Source organism: Syngnathus typhle, linkage group LG2 (genome assembly GCF_033458585.1).
Source record: "Syngnathus typhle isolate RoL2023-S1 ecotype Sweden linkage group LG2, RoL_Styp_1.0, whole genome shotgun sequence".
NCBI lineage: Eukaryota > Metazoa > Chordata > Actinopteri > Syngnathiformes > Syngnathidae > Syngnathus > Syngnathus typhle.
This window is the reverse complement of record NC_083739.1, coordinates 10,922,141-10,939,207: the sequence shown is the minus strand read 5'-3', so window position 1 is coordinate 10,939,207 and position 17,067 is coordinate 10,922,141. Positions and strand designations below refer to the sequence as shown.

The 17,067-nt window shown below is 43.5% G+C and overlaps 2 protein-coding genes and 1 long non-coding RNA gene across 8 annotated transcripts; 2 read left to right on the top strand and 1 right to left on the bottom strand.

Moving 5' to 3' along the window:
* Nucleotides 1-76: 76 nt before the first annotated feature.
* Nucleotides 77-3,474, top strand: clrn1 (clarin 1). Its single transcript, XM_061302661.1, has 3 exons — nucleotides 77-687; nucleotides 1,920-2,099; nucleotides 2,655-3,474. The coding sequence occupies exons 1-3, from the start codon at nucleotides 354-356 to the stop codon at nucleotides 2,918-2,920; spliced, it is 780 nt and encodes a 259-aa protein (XP_061158645.1). The 5' UTR covers nucleotides 77-353; the 3' UTR covers nucleotides 2,921-3,474.
* Nucleotides 1,715-2,708, bottom strand: LOC133170164 (uncharacterized). Its single transcript, XR_009718522.1, has 2 exons — nucleotides 2,609-2,708; nucleotides 1,715-2,097 (listed from the first exon to the last, which is right to left on the bottom strand). It is a non-coding gene; the product is annotated as an uncharacterized LOC133170164 (long non-coding RNA).
* Nucleotides 3,475-3,886: 412 nt separating the features above from the next.
* On the top strand, nucleotides 3,887-16,540 carry LOC133169413 (zinc finger protein 335-like). Of its 6 annotated transcripts, none has more exons than XM_061301613.1 (28): nucleotides 3,887-4,076; nucleotides 6,014-6,207; nucleotides 6,465-6,744; nucleotides 6,850-6,915; nucleotides 6,992-8,071; nucleotides 8,205-8,408; nucleotides 8,661-8,825; nucleotides 9,021-9,282; nucleotides 9,462-9,639; nucleotides 9,723-9,835; nucleotides 10,239-10,257; nucleotides 10,359-10,478; nucleotides 10,616-10,692; nucleotides 10,964-11,124; nucleotides 11,222-11,445; nucleotides 11,530-11,629; nucleotides 11,981-12,069; nucleotides 12,153-12,412; nucleotides 12,983-13,085; nucleotides 13,160-13,357; nucleotides 13,598-13,740; nucleotides 14,004-14,146; nucleotides 14,243-14,340; nucleotides 14,404-14,490; nucleotides 14,574-14,657; nucleotides 14,733-14,792; nucleotides 15,119-15,212; nucleotides 15,883-16,540. In XM_061301613.1, exons 2-28 carry the CDS (start codon nucleotides 6,016-6,018, stop codon nucleotides 16,059-16,061), a joined length of 4,779 nt encoding a protein of 1,592 aa, XP_061157597.1. In that variant the 5' UTR covers nucleotides 3,887-4,076; nucleotides 6,014-6,015; the 3' UTR covers nucleotides 16,062-16,540. The 6 variants fall into 6 exon arrangements, with proteins under 6 accessions (XP_061157597.1, XP_061157576.1, XP_061157586.1 ...); XM_061301592.1 differs by having other exon boundaries at nucleotides 6,011-6,207; XM_061301602.1 differs by having other exon boundaries at nucleotides 5,984-6,207.
* The last annotated feature ends 527 nt before the right edge of the window (nucleotides 16,541-17,067 follow it).

Below are 17,067 nucleotides of genomic sequence, written 5' to 3'. Positions count from 1 at the left end.
CGCAACAGACCCTTCTACTGTGACGTCACGCTTGCTGTGTGCATCCGTGAGAGCGGTCGAGGGCACAAGGTTGAGTGAGCGACACATCGGAGAAAACTGTGGCCCTTTTTTTTCGTGTTTAATTACCCCTCTCCCAATCCATTTAGAATGAGCATAAAATATAAGAGAATTTTGGCTATTTGGATGCCACTAGTCAATCCAGATCGCATTGAGCCATTAAAAGGGCTTTCAGACCAGGGTAACAATACAGGATTGATCTATTTAACCTGGTAGTTTGTGCAATCTATCGGGTCACCGGCCACCCCACTAAATATTTTCTAGCTCCGCCCCTGGTAAGGCGATACGCGGTCACCATGGAGACGAGATGGTATTGGAGGGAGGGTGTCGGTGGAGAGGCTGGCGGCAGGGTTAAGGCGCCGAGGGCGGCCATGGCAGCGGCGCGGCGATACAAGCGTCTGCTGTTGAGTTTTGGAGGTGCGCTGGCGGCGTGCTGCGCGCTGGCAACCGCGGTTTCCGCTGGACTTCCTAGCTGGGTGGACGGGTCCGTCCTGTGCAGAACCGGAGCAGAACTCGTTAACGCTACTGGGAGCGAGCTCAATAAATTCGTCGGGCGTCTCGCCTACGGACTCTTCCACGGGGAGAGAGTCAAGACCTGTGGCTTGGGCGGCAGGACCTCACGATTCTCAAGTACAAAATATGCGTACATCTTTACCATTGAACTGCACTGCTATTGGGCCATTCAATAATTGGAAGATATTTTTGGATGCACTATATTAAATTTTCAATTAATCCAAGCAAATAAATTGTAAATTTGATTTAATCCAAGGAAATAAATTGTCTTGAGAAATGCAATTGTCTTATAAACGTGATTCATAAATTCTAAATACGAAATAGCACTTGAAAATGCTCTTTTTGTTCTTTCTTGTCTGTCCTAATGACCAACCTACATCTCAAGTAGCTTTAACATGTAAAATAGGCCTGTGATTCTCTTTACAAATTACTCTGTCTGGATAATCTTATTAGTTAACCTGAGAAAGAAATACAAGTGAGGTTCATGACTGAGTATGGACATTACACCTAGTATGTATGTATGTATTGTATATGTATTGTATATGTATATGTATTGTATATGTATGTATGTATGTATGTATGTATGTATGTATGTATGTATGTATGTATGTATGTATGTATGTATGTATGTATGTATGTATGTATGTATGTATGTATGTATGTATGTATGTATGTATGTATGTATGTATGTATGTATGTATGTATGTATGTATGTATGTATGTATGTATGTATGTATGTATGTATGTATGTATGTATGTATGTACGTATGTATGTATGTATAGTGTGTATGTGTATGTATGTATGCTTGTAGGCCTTCATGTGTGCTGCATGTAGTGAATGTGCATGCTTGTATTTCAGTGTTAAACACGGCAATGATAAAGTTTCACTTTATCAATAATAAATGACAGCAGCGGCTTCTTCAATTATTCAAAAACGTCTCGGCACTAAAACACCATTACCCTTTATATATAATGTATTTTAATGTTTATCGTGTACAGTGCTATACATTATATGCTATACAGTATAGTACGTGATTAGGAAAACGTCATTGCAATATTTTTATCTTTTGGAAAAAGCCTGGTATTTTGCCGTGCTCTCTGCACTCTTGACAAGAGGACAACTTGTGGACAAATAAGTGGAGAGTTAGATAAAGGACAAGTGTTTATTGTCTCAAGTTATGTGAGAGCAATGATCCAGATCTAACAAGTTCTCAGTGACCTTTCATGTTTCTGCCTCAGTGCTTCACAACTCACTCAACTATTCTGGCCTCCAGACTACCAACAAGTCCTCACTGTGTCTTTAAATGTCCCCGTTGCGTGTGTTAAGTTGCATAATTCTTGTGGCTCAGTCTTTTCAGAGTTGTTGGACGCCATCCCAGCAGGTCTCCACGTGACCATCATCATCTTCTGCGGCGCGTTGATTGTCTTCTCGTCTGTGTCCAGTGGCTTCTTCTTCTTCAACGCCTTTGGACGTCCTTACGAGACGCTGCACGGTCCTCTGGGACTTTACTTGTGGACGTCCATCTGCTGTGAGCAATTATGACAATCATTATATTGTACATGCAAAGTTTTCAATTTGACAAACATTGCCATCTGGTGGCGTGGCATATACAGGACACATTAATTATTAGAACACTGAATTTAGTACTTCAAAATTTACTATTTTAGTATCAAAATCAAGTATCTCATCAATTAACGACCTGGCTGATTTTTACAAATTAAAAATGAAATGTGTCAGGAAGTGCTTCCAGTGTAAAAACCTAATCATGCTAGTGACTCGTGCAAACACTTGTTAATTAATTGCACCATCAGCACCGTTAAATTGTTCACTAGCATGGCTAGAAGAACAATTATGCATGTGTTGGATGGGTGAAATTTGGTAAGCATGTCTATCATAAGATATGTGCAAAACAACACAGGAAGCCTGCAATGTTGGCTTGAAACAGCCATTTTAGCTTCATACAGGTGATATCCAGGAATCCTTCAAGGACTAACATTAAAACTGATATAACTTGTAGCATATATATCATGTTCGGACATTGTCTTGAATCTGTCAATGATGTCTGGACTCCGCCTCCTGGCAGGTGCATGCAGCTTCCTCGTCGTGGTTCTGTTCGCGTCTGAAGTGAGGATCGAGCGTCTGTCTGAGCGCATTGCCAACTTCAAGGAAGTGACTTTCGTGTTCCAGACGCACGGCGAAAGCTTTGACATCTGCTTCTGGATCCTCCTTCTTGTCTTCTTCCTGCATGCTTTCAATGCGCTGATGATCCCACTGGCAGGGATGAACTTCCCCATGTTGCGGCGTAAAGACTTGGACCCAAGTGGCGGCGCTGCCGACCTTATGTATTGAATCAAAATTTATTTCTTAACACGTCACAGCTAGATAGCTACTTAGCATCATCATCAGTGTTTGAAATCAGTGTTCCCGATTGAGACAAATTGAAATGCCAATTATCAATTCAAGCCCATAAATAATGTTTTTGTTACGTTACCTTTTAAAATAATAATAGCACTGCATAAAACTACTCGGAGAAAGAAAAAAAAAAAGCTGTAGTGTATGTTTGCTTTTGAGGGCCTAATGAGGAACATCAGGAAAATGGTCATTAGTCTTTGTGTAGCTGTCCCACTGAGCTGCAAACAATTGCAAGTGTTTTCAAAGGTATTGAATGTTTCTCCATTTTGCATGTACTTTTAAAATTCTCTTGTGACAAGAAAAAACACTACAAATGTTGCCTAATGTCGGAGCAAACATTCGTGACCTTTTTGCTACTTTTGCCAAGTCTAATTGTTTGCTCCTCAGTCGGATAGGGGCTTGTTTCTGGACATGGTTTTTGGCATAATGCAGCATTTTCATTATATATTTGTACATTTGACTGTACTGTTCAATAAATGGCTGAAAATGAAGTGGTGACGTTCCCTTCCTCTATTGTTTTTCCACTTTAATTGAGTGGTGGCATATCTGCTGGATATCATTGGTGACCAGTCTGCTGTTTATGTGCCCTAACACTGACATCCATCCGTTTTTTTTTATACCAATTTAATGACAAAACAGAAGTGACAAATTCAGAAAATAGGTACTCGTGCAAACGACTGCTTGCAAATGTTTGGATTCATTTTCTAAAATTAGATCTGTGCGACTCAACTGCGATGTCTGTCTGGTAGGGTAGATATCTGCAAAACAGCAAATATTCCTCCGCGTAAAAAGGCGTGCTACGCCTTGGACTAAAAAAATAGTCCAGTCGTTTATTCCGAATATTACACTTAATACTCATCAAATGCCATCAACAGAGTTAGACTACGAGTAGCCAACGATTGCCTGAATTTGCCGGCACGTCTGTAAAACGAATTGGTTTATCAAAACAATAAATAAGACTTGGCCACAGGAACAGGAAGCGAGGAGATTCTCTTAGCGCCCGACTAGAAAGAAGCTACAATTACGTCTTACCGATGCCTGTACTATTTAGCGCCGCTACGCTTAAGGACACGTATCCACTCCCAAATACACGGTAAGAAAAATATAACAGCCAATTGCTGGGTAGGTTGCGTATTTTTATTTTGTTCAGGGAGAGCGTTTGGGCTGTCTGGCGGAGCTTGAGGCCCTCGAGGTCCCCAGATGAGCTTCCGAGAATGCCTGATGTAAATAGACTATCGCCTGTTGGAAAATGGCGACGCGGCGCAGGCAGGATCAAGGGCAGCTAGGCCATTAGCTACTGCATGCTAAAGTACTCAAGAACAGGACTCCCGTTTTTGTTTTCCCTACATGTTTTTGCGACCGAAACGTCGACTTTGCCGAGACCGCTAAATATGTTCGTTTGTCCGGCAACCTTCAAACAGACTTGGGCTTTACTGTATAATGTTTGACCAACATTATCTGTAAATGGTGTATGAGGTTAATGCTAACCAAGTCTTAAAGACAAGGAAATCAAGCCACGGTTGTTGTTCAACCCCCACCAGGCTTTCTATAATTCATTTGTAACGTTCTTATTGCCTGATTTGTGAAAATATCTCAGAGATTCGGAAATAAGTAACATTTGCAGTTTAGCTCATGCTCAATATCTATCGTTGTGCTTAAACGACCAGTGAACTACGGTGACAAACATGCAACCCAGTAGTCTTCAAACGTTTACACCAAGTACCACCGAGAAAGCAAATCCTTGGCTCTCTAACTACCACCTTCATGATCAACATTCAACTGTAGTAGAGTGGTTGGCCAAAGTCTTCAACCAAACCACTCAGGTTTCTATCCTTAATAACTATTTAATATTATAAATGACTGTAACATTATGCACAGGTTGAAAATGAACACTGCATTAAAATTTAAGATGAAAACGAGTTGCTACTACTACTAATAATGCACATCAAATGCATTGCATGTGAGTCTATGGAAGAGGATTAGCCAGGGAAGAAAAAATAGTGGGTCACAGGATTCTGACTTTTCCCCCCTCAGAATTCCTACTTTAAAGTGAGAATTCCCACTTTAAAGTCAGGATTCTGAGAATCAAGTCAGAATTCCCACTTTAAAGTCAGAATTCTGAGAATAAAGTCAGAATTCTGACTTTAAATTCAGAAAGTGGGAATTCTCACTTTAAAGTCAGGATTCTGACTTTAGAATTCTGACTTTATTCTCGGAATTTGACTTTTAAGTGAGAATTCTCACTTTAAAGTGGTTTAAAGTCAGAATACTTGAAAGTCAGAAAGTGGGAATTCTCACTTCAAAGTCAGAATTCTGACTTCAAATGTGGAATTCTCACTTTAAAGTCCGAATTCTGTGACCCACTTTTTTATTTCTTCACTGGCCCTAATCCTCTTCCGTATAAATCATACAAATTTTGTTAAAACAATTTGTTTACAAATTAAATAGCCAATATTACATACATACAAAGCTCATTCATCTAAAGTGTACTTATACATACTGTACTGGATTTCTTAAAGTGATGTTTGAAAGCCAAGGCAGCTTTAACCAATCTCATCACACTGAGTGAATTTTAGGATAACTGACTCCTGACTGATTTGCTCCTGAGGAAGTCATTAGCCTCATACTCGAATATGTTTCCCAACTGTGCACTATGAGTGCTTATAAGATGTTACCAATAAAAGCATGAGAACATACACTTTGGGTGTTATTAGTTTATTATTACTCGGTGTAGTTAGTTTGATGATCACATCACTTTTATGACCATTTTATTTAACATACCGTTAATCCGAAATGGTTTCACATTGAATGTTTCTAATATTTTCACTCATTCAAACTTAGGTAAGGCAAAATAGTGTCACCTTTCAAAAAATATACTAATAATTTCGAATTTTTGAAGGTGAAACTTTCCCATTAAGGAATTGTTTATCATAATCAAATTACAGTAACATAGTTGCATAAAATGCTCCTATATTTAATAAGTATTATTTGTCTGTGCAGACACTGATCTCATACGTCCTTGTACAGTAGTGATGGATTCTGAGGAGAATGAGGTGGAAAGCAGTAGTGATGCAGGCCCCGCTGGCATGGAGGAGCCGTCGGAAAGCGGGATGGGCATGGAGTCGTCGGAGGCCATGTCGGCTGACAGCAGCGACGCTGCTTCCTCTCACGCTCAACCACCCGAGTCGGACTGTCATGTGGGACAGAGCTCCGAGGGACTTGTGGTAAGATATTGCAAGTTAATGTGTTAGGAAAAGGTTGATGTGCTGCATGTCCAATAACTAGTAGTGAAAGCCAAAAAGAAATAATCAAAAGTGATAAACAAACGGACAAAAACCTAACTTAACTTAGGGTACAACAAAATAGACGTTAAAGTACGCTGTTTAAAAACAAGAATCTTTTTGCTTAAAAAAAAAAAACCAAACACGTCCCCTATGAATGTTGAGCTTGCCAAGCGATGACATCACCTCAATCCTTCAAGGTCTTCATCCCGGAGACAAGCTCCAGCACGGACGTCCGAGTGTCCTCCGTTCACCTCCCAGACTCTTCTTCGGTTGCCCAGTCCACCAGCGTTTCCAGCGTGTCCACTGTGACTCAGTCGGTGCTGGTGTCAGAGTCGGCCCAAGTGCTTGTTCATTCCAGCGCCGCCGCGTCCGAAGGAGCCATGATGGTGTCCGACTCCACTGCCTCTACCTCGTCTGACCTGGGCTCAGCCATTGACAAGATCATCGAGTCCACCATTGGCCCTGACATCTTGAATGGTATCTCCCCGTTCCTATCTTGCCGCAGAACAGACAACATAAATTGTTTTGTTTGGATTGCTGGCAAAAGCAAATAGGTTTTATTTTCACTCCTCTTTCCAATAGGGTGCATAGCCGTAACCAGTGCAGAAGACAGAGATGCAGAACCAACGCAGTATCTCATACTACAAGGTCCTGAAAATGTTATGTGTGAATAATTTGGCGCAGCAGTTAGTCTATCTGGTGTTCACATCTGTGTCTCCGTTAGGTGCTCCGATGGTAGCCCACATGTCTTCCTCGGTCTTGTCTGGTCGAATAGCCACCGAGGCACTCTCCGAGGGTCCCACGTCCACCTGTCTGGACCAGGGAGACATGCAGAGGAGCCCGGAGCCCGACCAGCCCGACGACCAGCCGGGACACTCTGGCTACCCAGAAGACAGCAGCAGTCATCCTGATCAGCCCCAACACTCTCACCCATCCCAGTACCTGGACTGCGGTGCAGATGGCCCAGACCAAACAGGGGAGTCCTCCCCTTCCTACGCAGAGTGTTCTGAAGAACCCGACCAGACGCGCTCCCAGTCGGGCTTCCCCGACTACAGTGGCGACAACAGTGACCAAGACCTGCCCGGATATGTTGAATGCAGCAGGGCGGATTCAAACCCCACCAGCCGGGGCAACTACGTGGTGGAGTGCAGTGCCCGCTATTTGTGCGCTGTGGACGACGGAGAGCGGCCGCATCACTCCCGCGCCTACATCGACAGCAGCGCGGATCACAGGACGCAGATGAGCCGGCAGTACACCGCCGCTGCCGATTCTGAGCAACCCGAGTGTTCCCGTTACCGGACACGTGATGACGACGACGACGACGACGAGCGGACTCAAGATCCCGATCAACCGCAGCAGCAACCCCAGCATTCCTGTTATACGGAGAACAGCAATGGCCCCGACGCCTCCCTCTATACTGAGGACAGCTCCTCGTCAGACCACCCTGTGGCAGACACGGCAGATTCAGGGGGGGTCCCAGAGGTGGCGGAGTGCAGCCAGAGCCAGCTGAGTCTCTACATCAGCAGCAGCGGCACCTACACGGCCAACTACAAGTCAGATGTTGCGCCGCAGTGCTCAGCCAGCCGGGACGATCCTCGGCAGGTGGAAGCCGCCCTGGGCCAGCGAGCGAACGCGACGGCCGTGGCCGAAGGCTCCGGAGACCGGCCGCCCAACCTGGCTGAGCTGGAGGAGATGATGGAAGTTGTGATTGTACAGCAGTACAAGTGCAAAATGTGTCCGTACAAGAGCGTCTCCAAAGACACGCTGATTAACCACATGCGGGAAAAACACTTCAAACCTTCAGGTAGGTCAGCATGGTTAAAAAGATGTTACGTGAGGGCCAAAGGCGTGGTGACTTCAAAAACTGATATTTAGGTGTGGAGTATGTTATAATCCTCGTATAAAGTTTGAATTGATGACCCCTGTTGTGTGTTAAGGGGGTTTGCAAACAAAGCGCAAACGTGGCCGGCCTCCCAAAAGCGCCACGGCGGCTTCTCAGCAGGCAGACCAAGGGAAGAAGGAAGAGGTGGCGGCGGAGAGGAGAGCAATGCAGCCGAAGGTATCCGCATCTCATCAAGCTCAAGAGGATGACGACCAGGAAGACCAGATTCCAGACGCTGGTGCTATTGATGATTCTGAAGGTCAGTGTTTCGAGTTGATCAGGGAATCTCACTTTGGGTGGGTGGAGCTCAGTACATCCTGGGCTGTGTCAAAAGGTAGAGACGGCTTGCTAAAATATTTGTTTGAAATGAAAAATCAAATGTTTTGCAATGCTTTTTGGAGTGTGACTGTTATGTCGACCTGTATTTTCTTACTATCTTGATCTTCCTGATAATTGTGGTCATAAAAAAGGCACTTATCTCTAATCTCATCTCTGCTAATTTGTTCCTCAGAGGACAGCAACTATAACCCAGCGGAAGAGGACTGCCACGGAAGACTACCTGCCATTTTGAAAAAACACACTCCTCCGATCTCTTCCTCCTCTCAAGGTCGTCCTCAGCGTAAAGTTGGCCGTCCAAGGAAATACAACATCCTGGAAGAAGATGACAACAGCCAAGGTGGGTGGTCCCTTTCCCAAAAATCATTGCAGCACTGGTACGAGTAACTTTCCTCAAAGTTGCTATGGCAAAAAAGTCAAGTCAAGCCCCAGTGCCCACGCAATTGCAAGATTGAAAATTGTTTCAATCTAGCCTTGCTGCTGGAGCCCCACTCTCTGCCTAGTGTGACCCACCTGTATTTGTCCCTCCCTACAGAGGCAGAGAGTCTAGCGAAAAAACCAAGAGTGGATTCCGACAGCAACACAGCAGACCAGGCGAGCTCCTCGGGCTTGGACAACGACGACGGCGCTCTGGCGGCCGACAGGGACGAAGAGGTGGAGGTGGTGGTGAGCCAGTCGGACTCGGAGAACAAAGACCCCTCGTCCAACTCTCAGCAGGAAGAGTTCTTTCAGAGGAAACGAGGACGCCCCTCAAAGTGCTTTCTCCGCAAGAAATACAAGAAGCATTTGAGTCGAAAGTAAATGCCTTTCTTCATTTTTAGCTGTACGTGTCATCTTTCGAGGTTCAAGGGTTCTTCTCGTTTTCTCCGTAAGGTTAAAGAATGGACAGAAGGTCAAGCAATGGACAAGAGACCTTAGTGCTAGGGCGGGCATACTAAATTGGATATGCCTAGTAATGCCAAGTTTCCTCTTTCAGTCGGTACTACAAATCCCTCAAGCCGCTCCTGAGACCTCACAGCTGCTGGATCTGCGGCTCACGCTTCCTTACGCAGGAAGATCTGCGCTTCCACGTGGATTCCCACGAGGGCAACGAGCCAGAGCGCTTTAAATGCCTCCAGTGCAACTACCGCTGCAAGCGCTGGTCCTCGCTCAAGGTCCAAAGGCGCTCAATCACACGCGTGCCCTTCAGCTTGCGTACGTGAGTGTCATGTCGGGTACGCGTGTATGTGTTTTGCAGGAACACATGTTCAACCACGAGGGTACGAAGCCGTTCAAGTGTGAGAAGTGCGAGTACTCCAGTGTTTACCGGAAAGATGTCATTCGTCACGCCGCGATTCACGACAAAGAGAAGTAAGTCTCACCGGCCAGTGTGCACCAGGGGTTGGCAAAGTAGCCAAATAGTTACGTTCTCAAGAATTCTGTCGTAATTAATTAATAATTGTTATTTTTCCTTTTTTATTTTTCCAGTTTTCCCTCTAAAACTGGTTAGTAATTCAAATTCATTACACCCTGGAGTGGTTGGCAGCCCAATGTAGGAAAGAATCAGATTTAGTTTATTCAATAATTGGTTCATTATATTTCAAAATTGACTTCATAATTTTGTAATAAACATTTGACTTTCATTTTAGCCTCATCTTGGCACGAGCTGTCTGTTTTAAAAATCCAATGGAGTCTTTGCCCACCCCTGGTTTTGACTATACTACATGAATATATTGTTTGACAGTTTCTAACTATTTATTTTTACACCCACCAGGAAAAAAAAGACAGATGTGGTAAGTTTTGGCAATTCAATTAAAAAAGTTGTGTCTTCACTGTCTGTCCACACATTGTGTGAAATTAGCTAACTAAGTCAACTCTGTGTTTTGCCTTTTAGACGCTGGTGACGGTAACAGAGTTCCCGTGTCCTATGTGTCACAAAGTTTACCCCATGCAGAAGAGGCTGACTCAGCACATGAAGACCCACAGCGCAGAGAAGCCTCACATGTGTGATAAGGTCCGCCGAGCCCAAATGTCATCATGGCATATTAGCACGCCAATGGGGAAAAGTATTATAGTGCCCTTTAAGGGACTCCTCAGCTTTTTATTGTCCTGTCTTAAAAATGTGATCTGTTTCTTTTTGTGATCTTTCAGTGTGGCAAATCCTTCAAGAAGCGTTACACATTCAAAATGCACCTCCTGACGCACCTTCAGAGCGTGGGCAACAGCACGTCAGTACCATGCACTCTTTTTGTATTCATAGTGTGATCAAAACTCCTTATTTTCAAATATTTCAACCAGGCTAGGTCCTAGACATTTATCGATTTAGAACTGTATTTCGCATATACACTGCCATTCAAAACTTTAAATGTCACTTGTTTTTCACCATCTAAGAAACATCTTTTTTTTCATACTTCTTTTTATTTCCAAGCACGTTAACGCCTCCTAGCTATGTTTTGCTCAGTGTGTCAGGACTAACCGTGTGTGTTGCGTCTTCATCAGTTTCAAGTGTGAATTCTGTGACTACACTTGCGCCAACAAGAAGCTGCTGCTGAACCACCAGCTCTCCCACACCAGTGATCGACCCTACAAGTGCGAGCACTGTAAATACACTACCTCCAAAGAGGACTTCCTTGTGTCCCACCTGGCTATTAAACATACAGGTCAGTTTGATTAGATGTAAACAGACCATTGGTTTTTGGGCACTTGGACCGGCAGGTTTATTCATTTTGGCTGCTCTGTAAATATGTTTTTGTGTAGGAGACAAGCCCTTTGCCTGCACTATGTGTCACTTTGGGACCAAACATCGCAAAAATCTGCGGCTCCACGTGCAGTGTCGCCATCCGGAAGCTTTCGAGGAGTGGTCTATTGCTCACCCGGCAACTGAGACCAAGCCACGTCGCAAGCCTTTTTATGCCCTGCAGCACGTAGAGGAGCAAAAAGAGCAAGACGAGGAGGCAGCTCAAGTCGTGCCAAACGGCATTGTGAGTCCACATGGCTGCTTTGAATTAAATTTTCAGTCATGAGGGAAAGAGGCAACCATGCTCTTCTGTTTTTGCATCTGTCAGGTTTCAGTGGACCCTGCAGCTCTTGAAGCTATTCAGGGGATGGGAAATGCGTCAGTATCCCAGGATGCACTGGGAAACACCACCATCATCTACGAACATGGTTAGACACATTGGCATTTCACAATATTGAACTTCTTCTTTTACTTGTTTTTCCTGAAACACCTATAATCTCATTTCCCGTGTTACCTCTTGAATTCCATGCTTCACTGAGGATAAGTCACTCCCCCCCATTAAGAAATGTGTGTTAGGTTCTTTTATTAAAAAAAAAAAAAAAAAAAAATATTGAAAAAAAATCTGTCGAACACCAACTATAGGGTTGTCCACTGTATAGCATTTGAATTTGACCGGCAAAAAAAAAGGAGTCTATTTAGCATCGGACAAACTGAGTAACTTCATGTGGTTCACCGTACTTGAACAGAAAAACTGAAAGTAGTGTTTGCGTCTTCCCCAGCTGAATCTGGTGAGCTCTCTGCCCAGAATGCCCTGAGCCTGCTGCTAAATATGAGCAACGCCCGGGAACTGGTCGGAGACGCCTTACAAGTTGGTGACACTGCTCAAATAGCAAACGTTACTTGTGACCTTAATAATCCTTCAACCATCATGACATTGATTGTGCTCCCCAGGTGACGGTGCTCAAGGCCGATGGCAGCACAGATGTCAAAGCTCTCGAGAAAGAAACGTGGAGCGCTATTTCGGCGGCATCGGGTCAGGCCCACAAGGTCGTCACAGTCCACGTGTCTGAGAACGGTGACACCGTTTTGCAAGAGGCCTATGAGGCAGAGACGGAAGAAATCGCTCAGATCGGCATGGAAACCTACACAGATGAAGGGGAGTTCAATGTGGTGGAGCAGGTGACCGAAGAAGTCCAAAGCTCTGAGTGCAGGTGAAGGAATGATTTCAAATGACTTTCTGTGTCTTTTCGGGTATGACTTTGTGAATTTTTTTTCTGTGGGAAAAAAAAGGCAGAAACCCCCCCCCCCCTCCCCAAATTTTCTCTAAAAAAATAATTTTTCTCTACCTTTATTTCTATTTTTTTATCCTTGACTCATTTCCAAGACTCTTACATTGTCTAACAAATGCAAAATAACAGTAACACTGACTACATGTTAACAGACGCGAGCTTGCTAGCAAAGTTACCTTCAAATTTGCAACGGCACCCTCGTTTGAAAGTCTTGACATCAATATTGACACACTGGAGCCCTGTGAAGGAAGGCTGAAAATCTCTCAAATGTTCAAATGACTTTTTGACTTAAAAATAGCTACCAACCAGGGACTTATTGGTCCCCAAAATTCGGCCCTGAAATTGTCCATGTGTCCAAAAGCCGAACATTATTTATTTCTTCTTCCACGTGCGTAAGTTCTGAACTCTAACCAATGAGCGGTGACAGTAAATCTAGGTTGCATCTTTTTTGTGACATGCCAAATACATTTTCTTATACATTTTTTTTCTCAGTAATGAGAACACCGATCAGGTTCAGGAATCCGAGGAACAGAGCCTGAAGAGTGACAAGTTCTACCTAGCTTCTGGTTTGCCTGACGGTGTTTTGCAGGTGGAGGTAATATTATTATTATTATTATTATTAAAAAAAAAAAATTGTTGAAAATGTCTCACCTTTCTTTTCACTTGCAGCTCAGCAGCGAAGCACCGTCATCTCCTTCCGCGACGACCTCACCCTGTGTCAGCGGCAAGAGGTTCTCCTGTCGCATATGCACGGAGTCTTTCCACTGCCGCTCGGACATGGAAAACCACAAGCGGGCGCACGTGGATACCAACACCTTCAGGTGCCACGACTGTGACTTCACCTCAAGCTCCTGGCCCGAGGTTAAGGTAGGTACAGAAGGCTGCATGGTTATCAGCAACAGATGTTGTATGGCATGGCAGCTGCACTTGGACAAACTTGGGTGAGTCTGAACTTGGATCACTTGCAAGTCAAGCTGCTGAGGGCTTGAAACTTTCTTGCAAAGTTCCAAAGAGTTTCTCGTAAACTGCCATGAGAAATTAAGCCGTGGAAGTTTGGAGTTGACATCAGTTCTACAGTTTGGGTAACTGCAAAATGTTTTTTTTCAGGCTCACATGGAGCTGCACTCGTACTTGCGACCTCACAAGTGCCTCAACTGCAGCTTTGCCTCCAAGAACAGGAAGGATCTGCGCAGACACCTGCTGACACACACCAATGAGAAGCCATTTTCTTGCAACCTTTGTGGACAGAGGTAGGAACAAAAGGCAAACTTTCTTTTTGGTTTTTCTATGAATGAAATGAATGATTTCAATTTAGACTAGTTTCTACCTTGCCATTGACTGGCGACCAACCCAAGTAGTGTATCTTGCTTCTGGTCCATCGTCATCTCGGGTGTATCTAAAACTGCAGATCTAAAAATCTGACTTGCAAATAAGCTTGAATGAGTCGATTAAAGTCAAATAATCGTCCAGCCGCAGTATATTTTTGTGGTCTGACGAGCACATGCTTTTCCAGCTTCAATCGCAATGGTCACCTCAAGTTCCACAAGGAGCGTGTCCACAACCAGAAACAGACCACCACACGCAAAAGCCGGGGTGCCGCATCCCAGCAGACCATCGTAGTCAATGGCGACGAGGAGGCGCTGGCCACGCTGCAGTGTAAAACACCACACTTGATGCATAAACACAAAACTATTTGCCTACATCACATTCAAAGCTCACTTTTGGGTTACATTTGTACCTTGTGTATTACAGCCTTGCATGCCCACCAGGCAGTCATCAGCACAGATCAGCTGCAGGCTCTGGGTCAAGAGCACATCATCGTGGCCCAAGATCAGTCCCTAACTGACCAGGTAGTGCAACCCTCACGTTCACGCTAAGCTACACGTGATAACATCTTTATTTGCCTCCATCAGGAGGAGACCACATACATCCAGCAGATCACAACCATTGACGGACAGACGGTCCAGCACCTCATGACTGGAGACAATCAAGTCACCGAGGTGAGGAGCTGGAGATCTTTTGCTTGACTTGGATGACTACCAAGGTACCATACTCAGAACCAACTTGCACTCTCCGTTTTTAGGTGCAGTACATCATCTCCCAGGATGGCGTGCAGCACTTAATCCCGCAGGAGTACGTCGTGCTAGCAGAAGGCAATCACATCCAGGTGAGCGCATGTCACGCTTGACCCGAGGGCTGTGCCTGATGCTCCTGAGACTCATCTGCTGCAAATGTCCCTCAGATACCAGATGGACAGATCATCCAGTACGAGCATGAAGAAGGCTTTCTACAGGAGCAACAGGTGATGCCATAAAATGGGCTCGGCTATGGTTACATTTCCAAGCAGTCACTCTTGACTCTTTTTGGAATGGATTATCATGCAATAGGATGCCTCTGGGCTCAGGGGACCAGTGTTCCAATCCCAATCTTGAATGTCCAGGTGGGTCATGCGTAACAAGACCCAGCCACTAGGCACACTTCCATGACATCAGGGTTGTGAAAACTGTGCCAAACATATCATCGGGGCAATTTTTAAAAAAAAAATTAATTAAATATTTAAACAATATCCTTGAGGTTTTGCGTTTTTCACTAAAACCGCAATTCTTCCTTCCACTTCTTTCTTTTTAGATGGAGGTCAGCAGCGACAATCCAATCCAGTACCTGCCCGCTGCTGCCTCAGAACAGCAGGCTCTAGAGTCCGCCGCCCACTCTGCTGTCACAGGTCTGTACTCTGATTAGACGGATTTATTGATTTATTCTAAGATGCGCAGCGTGAGTCACAACATGGTGACTGCTAATGTTAAATTCAAACACGCAAAAAAGTGACAAGCATATGACATTCCTGTCCAACATTACAAATGCATGCAAAGATTAACATCAACGGCTTTTTTCATACAAAGATGCTCCAGCGGCTAACTATAAATTATGAATAATAAGTAAACCGATGAAAACGAATGGTGCTTTACAAGCTACAGTTGAAATGACACAGGGTAAAAAAATAAAAACATTCAAATCAAAATTATGACATTCATTTTCTTCACTTGGAGTGCAGAAACTCCTCAACTGCCTCTTTTGGAAACTTCAAGTAATACAGAAAATTGCTCCATCGTCAACATTTTTGTTTTATTTCATATGATGTGATCCAGTATATCTTTAATTTGTAAAACTTTAATCTCAAATGAAATCAATTTGACCCCAATTTTATGTTTCAAAAAAGGGAATTGAAAAGTTACGTTTTCATGGGTTTCCCCTCGATTTCACAAAACAGATGGCTTGATGTTTTGACTTCTTGACCTTCATCGGTGATTCCCAAACTTTAACCACCTAGAAAAGGACTTTACTATCCAAGTACAGTGACATGAGCAAATCCAAACTCCATTTGTCTGTTGCAGCGGTAGCCGACGCGCCAGTGATAGCGGAGGCGCAGGTTCAGGAGGTTTACACGACGGAAGCTACGCCTGAGCAGATGGCGCAACTTCAGCAGGAGCAGGAGCAGCAGCAGCAGCAGCAGCAGCCGCAGCAGCAGCAGCAGGGCGTCCGCTATGACATTATCGCTTTCACTGTAGAGTAGATCTGCCGTGCCACCTATCTGTTTGTTCATGCAGTTTGTCTGGATTTTTTGAGCGCCGCATTGTTGCCCCAAGGATTTGGAAAGTATGCAGGGCAGTTTATGAATGTCTTTTTGGGAGAGAAAAGTGTCTTGTCTATTTAAGTTTATTCATTTTTAGAATGCCAAAAAGATGTTAATCGAAAATGTTGTACATAGCTTTGACTTTTTTTTTTTTTTTTTCTTCTTGTGAATCTCAAGTTTTAAATAAGATACATGCTAACACCAAAAAAAATAAAATAAAAAAAATCTTAGTTTATATATGTAACATCTATTTGAGAAACAGTTCTGGGGGAAAAAAATAAGACCAAAATAAACACTGGACATTTTGATCTTTTAATCATGTTTCATTTTTTTCATTTTCTACAAATAACATTCATATTTAAATTTGGAGAATTATGTTCAAGGTTTGTAATTAAAAATAGTAAAATCAGAGAAACGGATCATTTTATAGTTGTCTATTATAGTTTCTTCACAGAGCTGTACATTTTCTTTTTCATTCATGTCATTTTTTTCTGATAAACGGATTTGATCTATTGCAATTATAAGTATTTAATAAGCTCTGTACAGTATCGTAGTCTACCGTATAACAATGTGGTAGCTACTAATGAAATAAAAGAACCGTTTTAAGCAAGATGAATAAAAAGTTCCCAGATGTTTACTAAAAACTGTGACATTCTTTAGTCAAAATTAATGAATTACAGCACACTTAATTTGCTTTTATGGTCCTTACATTAGTTTTGAAGGCATCATGGACATGTATTGGAGAGCCGCTCGCCACATTGGGCTCCGTGTGTCGGGGTCACTTCTCGCCATAAATTCTTATTTCTTCGTTCTCCTTAAGATTAGATGTATTAAAAAAGGTTGATATTGCCTATACGGGTCTCTTCATTTGTTAATTGGGAAAAATAAACATCAGGAATTGGTATGTGGGAGGAAAACTAATTTATGTTGCTTTAGCTGTGTCATA